This window comes from Puntigrus tetrazona, chromosome 4 (assembly GCF_018831695.1).
Source record: "Puntigrus tetrazona isolate hp1 chromosome 4, ASM1883169v1, whole genome shotgun sequence".
Taxonomy (NCBI): domain Eukaryota; kingdom Metazoa; phylum Chordata; class Actinopteri; order Cypriniformes; family Cyprinidae; genus Puntigrus; species Puntigrus tetrazona.
In genome coordinates this window covers 24,413,669-24,419,213 of record NC_056702.1, presented here as the reverse complement: position 1 = coordinate 24,419,213, position 5,545 = coordinate 24,413,669, and the positions used below count along the sequence as shown (strand labels likewise).

Below are 5,545 nucleotides of genomic sequence, written 5' to 3'. Positions count from 1 at the left end.
AGATCCTCGGGTCTTCTTCTGCTGGATCGGACACGCTCTCAACACATCTCCTCTTCGGTCCTCTCTCACCAGAAGGTCTGAGGAGAAGAAGTACCCAAAACACATCAGCTGGTGAGCGGTGTTCCTCAGGGCTCCTCTTCTCCTCGTACACCTCCTTCATGACTTCTCCTGTCACAAGGACTCAGCTCCACATCTCTATTACGCTGGTGGATGGTCTCTAACGCAAAATATCTCCAAGTTCCCAGTATCTGCCTGAGGTTCTGCTATTTGTGTCTGGAATCTGAATCTTATTAAGAGGGTTGTTACAGCCCACGCTGTCGTGTGAATAATCTGTCCTGCTATATTTCTGGGTTGGAAATGTCCAGTGGCAAACACTCTGATCTTTTCTGACCAAAATATTTATTTTTAACCAAGGTGGCTTCAAGACAAGCCAGAATAATTTCTTTCATTCAAACTTTTCAGTCCAGTTTCTTCTTGATTGCAAACATAAACTTTATTCTTTATTTTATCAAAACAACTTGCACAAACCTCAAAGTTTCAGGACAAAGTTAAATATCGGAGTCAGACATCACTAAACAAAATAATCAGATAAAGATTCATTTAATTCCCTCGATTCAGAACCGTTTGACTCATAAAGAACCGGTTCTTAAGAGTCGTTTGTCAAAGCGTTTGATTTTACTGAATCGTGGCTGGCTTTAAAACGCCAGAGATCTAGCAGTGAGTTTATGATGTACTTCTACACTAGATAGGGAGCTAAAGGGGAGGCACCTCTTCTGATAATCACGTCTGAACATGTTTTACTATAAAAACACCTGCGATGTTCACTACTGTTGATTAACGCGTGCCACCGCTGATATAACACTACATTAAAACTATATCAAAGCTTTCTCTGTCCGTCTGAACGGTGGGTGCTGTATTTAAACGCTTTAAAAGATTGAAAACGCAAACCTTTCTGCAGCTGAAACAGACGCAGCAGCGCGGCGCGGCCTTATGACGTCACACCGCCACGCCAAAATAAGAGTCCTGTCCACACAAAATTCAGCTTTATGTGAACATTTAAACGTCCCGTGTCTGCACACGAAATCGTGTTCAGCTCATTGACCCGTGTCCTCACACACACACACACACACACACACCTAACAGAGCTCTCACAAGTCATGTGCTTCTGTCACTCTACATGAAGACCACCGCTGTCCTGAACCCAATCCCTCTCTCTCTCTCTCTCTCTTCAGGAGTGCTTCCTCATGTGGCAGTTGAAGTTGGCTTTGCTCCTGAAGCTGCTGGCGCACTGCAGACAGACGAAGGGCTTCTCCCCGCTGTGGATCCTCAGGTGAGTGGACAGGTTCCCCTTCTGGCTGAAGCTCTTGTCGCAGCGAGAGGCAGAGAGGGCTTCTCTCCGTGTGGACCCTCACGTGGCTCTTCAGGTCCCTCTCCGGATGAAGGGCTCGCACAGCGAGCAGGAGAAGGGCTTCTCTCCGCTGTGGATCCTGCCGTGGATCTCCAGGCTCCTCCTCTCGGTGAAGCGAGCGCCGCACAGCGAGCAGGAGAACGGCGTCTCTCCGGTGTGGACCTTGCTGTGGAGCGTCAGGCTCACCTTCTGGCTGAAGCTCCTGCCGCAGCGAGGGCAGGAGAAGGGCTTCTCTCCGCTGTGGACCTCAGGTGCACCTTCAGGTTTTCCTTCTGCTTGAAGATCTTGCCGCACTGAGGGCAGGAGAAAGCGCCCTCCTTCTGGGCTCTCTTCTGAGGAGAAACCCTCTTTCTGGGCTCTTCAGAGCCGACGGGAGGCTTCTGGTGAGTTTTCTCCTCCGGCTCACGCAGAATCAGGTCTGAGACGAACAACAGAAAGAAAAGGTGACCTGAGTTTCAAGTCAGTTCAGTTGGTCTCTACCAGACATCCCTTTTGGGGATGTATATATAAGATATAAGTATATACAAGATTCATCTTTTCTGTGTTTTGATCAAATAATTCAAGACGCGCCTCTAAAACACTTTTTAAACGCGTGTGAACATGACATATATCAACAGAAATCAGGTTATTTCTAATAAAGGACTCTTCTGTAGTTGATTATTTTCAGGAGGCACCTGTTTGTTCCTCAGTCTCTTCATGTTTGACTCTGAATGAACCTCCACTCTCCATTTTTATCTATAAAGAAGAAACACAGCGCGTGTCACGTGATAACGTTTAAGATGATGATGAACAACACAGTAACACTTAACATCACACTGAAGGTGTCATTAATCTTACTCGTGTTCTGCTTGTGTTTGTTTCTGAGATGTTCGCTGAAATGTTTCGATACGTTTCTTCTTCAGAACCACAACAGAGCGCGGCGCCGCCTTGTGACGTCACGCCGCCACGCCAAAATAAAAGTCCTCTTCTCCTTCCAGTCTGTCTCATGGTCTGCTCCTCTCTTTGTACCTAACACGAACTTTAAGAGCATTCTATTTTTAGACGTGTCAGTAATATATAGCATTAATTAAACACTGTGGGTATAATGGTATCTGTTTTAAAGTCTCGGTTTCAAACATTTGTGGTACAGCAGGAGAGAAAACATAAAAATGCTTTTTAAAAACAGAAAATAAACAGTGGTTTACTGAAAAATTTGTGACCTGCCTTTAAATGAAATCAATTATCACTAATTTTCTTAAAACGTAACAAATGTATCTGGGACAACGCTGTACAAAACACAGTACTAGTATTTAATACTGCAACTATACAAGACAAAACGATCTATTAAATTCACTTATTTTTAAAAAATAACCAACACTCCAAAAGAAATTATGTAAGATGTAAAACTACTTAATTTAGAAGATTAGGACCCTAAAAACAAAAATTATCACTAAATATCAATAAACTGAACCGCTTTGAAATTAGAATTATATCTATATCTCTATATATATAAAATAGAAAAAAAAGAAGAAATTAGTTTTTTTAAACACACAGCACTTCTTTATGTAGGCTATATTTTCCCAGAAATCAATAAACTGTAAAACAAACTCTATCTGTGCAGCGTATCGCATTTCAAACACACACATCAAGCCGATCGGTTTATTTAGCGTCTCGTGTAAAACTACAATCAGATTATCAATCAAGATAAATTCAGTTCAACTCAACCATTAATGTAATTCAATCACAAGCTCCTGATTTCACAGATGAGGCCTTTAACGCTCCTTTAACCCTTTGAACAGTCACCCGAAATTGTGTTTGAGAAACACGCCATTGTATCAACACAAAAAAAAAAAGATTAAATTGCATTACAAATAATAAAAATAATAATCCTGGAAAAATGTAAAGTAAAAGGTAGACAGTTTGTTAGTGTGTGCCTGCGTAATTTTATATCTATATCTATATCTATTTATTATCAGTTGACTAATAAAGCCTGGACTGTTTTGTGTAGTTTGACAGCAGAAATATAAATCAAAATCTTTTCAAATGTTTTGTGTCACCCGATAGGACACACTGATACATCAACATCCCATACAGACCCAGAAATATAGCAGGACAGATTATTCACACGACAGCGTGGGATGTAATGCTAACATCGATGATCGATCAGTTGATTTCATGTGAGCCTGATTTCTGAGCTAATATCAGATACATTTGATCAGCTGGTTTCTGCCGTTATACATATATTCTACCGCATTACCCTGAATATACCACAAGGAGGCGTAGTAGTTAGAGTTTGAAAGGAGGGCTATGTCCCGGTTTTCAGTGGATACAATGATAATTACACGCTTTAAATCAATGAGGGGTATAAGGACAGACAGACAAAAATGGGGTTTGGCGAGTTTTACAGTAATTTAATCACAAAGAACGGTCAACCGTGGGAATTCAATACAAGCTAAAAAGTTAAGTCTGAGCCGCTTCAGCTAAAAGAGCCCTGCACCGATTGACCGTGAAATGTCTCAAGATGGAGATAAAAGGATTTAAATCAAAGTCAACTACGGTCTAATCGACCTCGACATCTGAAGCGTGGAGAGCCCGTGGATTCAGGAGTCCTCAGGAGGCGCGGATCGCTTTCGGCCGCAGGGTGCCAGCGGAGCTGACTTCCGTGGCGTGGACTTCTCTCCCGTGTGAGTCCGGGTGTGTTTCTCCAGGTTTCCCTTCTGCGTGAAGCTCTTCCCGCACTGGCAGGTGTACGGCCTCGCTCCCGTGTGAATCCTCTTGTGAACGTAGAGGGTGTTTTTATGGCTGAAGCTCTTGCCGCACTCGTGACAGGCGAACGGCTTGACCCCGGCGTGACTGTTCTTGTGGCACTGGAAGTTCAGAGACGTGGTGAAGCTCTTCCCGCACTGATCGCGACGCCAAGGGCTTCTGTCCCGTGTGATCGCTCTCAAGTGGCTGTCCAGCGTGACTTTATAGGTGAAGCTCTTCCCACACTGAGGGCACGTGTAAGGCTTCTCTCCGGTGTGGAGTCTCCTGTGGACTCCCAGACTCTGCTTCCGGGTGAATCTCTTCCCGCACTGCTGGCAGGGGAACGATCGCTCTCCCGTGTGAATGTTCACGTGGAAGTCCAGGACGGATTTCTGGGCGAAACTCTTTCGCAGCGCGTGCAGGTGTAAGGCCTCTCTCCCCGTGAGATCTCACGTGGAGCTTCAGGCTTTCTTTCTGAGCTGAAATATTTCCACACTGCTGGCAGCGGAACGGGCTTTCTCCGGTGTGCGTTTTCACGTGATTGCTTGAAAGTAATGCTTGGTCGTCGATACGCCTTCCCGCACTGCTGGCAGAAGAAGTGCTCCTTCGCGCGTGGACTATCATGTGGTTTTTAAGCCGCCTCTGGTCAGGAAGCTCTTCCCACACCGCTGGCAGACTTAACGTGAATGCTCATGTGCTGCTTCAGCTTTCTCTTCAGAGCGAAGCTCAACCCACACTGTAGACATGCGTAGGGCGTTTTTCCTTGTGAATTCTGGCGTGGACCCCAAGGTTGTGTTTTCGACTGAAGCACTTCCCACACTGCTGGCATGCGAAAGGCTTGTCTGTAGTCTTGGGATCACGTTGTTGTCTTCGATTTCATTCGTTTGTTGACTCTCGACTTTCAGCACCATTAGGTCTAAATAAATAAAAGACAAACAAAAAATTAACTCGTTTATGATCCGAGGCAACAAACGCCCAAATCAACAAGGTCTTATACACACCGAGCAACTCAAAGATTCATCATCTCATGATCTGTAACTCAGTCTTTTCACCATAAGTTCCCTGAAGTTCCCTTTGTGAACACATTAAGTCACAGTGTAGTCCATGAAAGCTAAGAGTTACATCCCTTATCACTTGACCCAGGAGAACGGGTTTAGTATAGACCAGGTTTCTCCTCAAACCTGTCCTCAGAGTTGCTAGGAAATAGCAGGTAAGTTTTTTTTGATCAGGGTCTGAGCTGAACTCTTCAGGGCTGGGTTTGAGGAACCTTGATATAGACCCATTCCTAAACGCACCATACCCGTCTAAACTTAAAAAAATATAGCGCCCTCTCACCCTTTGAAACGTTACTTAACTAACTCACTTTAGATCTTCTTTCTTGTGGTAATAGACTTTTGACAACATAGGCTACAT

The 5,545-nt window shown here is 44.2% G+C and overlaps 1 protein-coding gene and 1 long non-coding RNA gene across 2 annotated transcripts in view; both read right to left on the bottom strand.

Annotated features, from left to right (window-relative positions):
- Positions 1-1,371, bottom strand: part of LOC122343172 — a 1,726-nt gene extending 355 nt beyond the window's left edge. The window contains exons 1-2 of the long non-coding RNA XR_006250692.1: positions 949-1,371; positions 1-77 (exon numbers count right to left, since the gene is read on the bottom strand). The exon at positions 1-77 is cut by the window's left edge and continues 63 nt beyond it. This is a non-coding gene — a long non-coding RNA (uncharacterized LOC122343172). The remainder of the gene's footprint in view (positions 78-948) is intronic.
- Positions 1,372-3,987: 2,616 nt separating this feature from the next.
- LOC122342343 (gastrula zinc finger protein XlCGF57.1-like) lies at positions 3,988-4,756 on the bottom strand. Its single transcript, XM_043236129.1, has 2 exons — positions 4,586-4,756; positions 3,988-4,536 (listed from the first exon to the last, which is right to left on the bottom strand). Exons 1-2 carry the CDS (start codon positions 4,754-4,756, stop codon positions 3,988-3,990), a joined length of 720 nt encoding a protein of 239 aa, XP_043092064.1.
- Between the last annotated feature and the right edge of the window lie 789 nt (positions 4,757-5,545).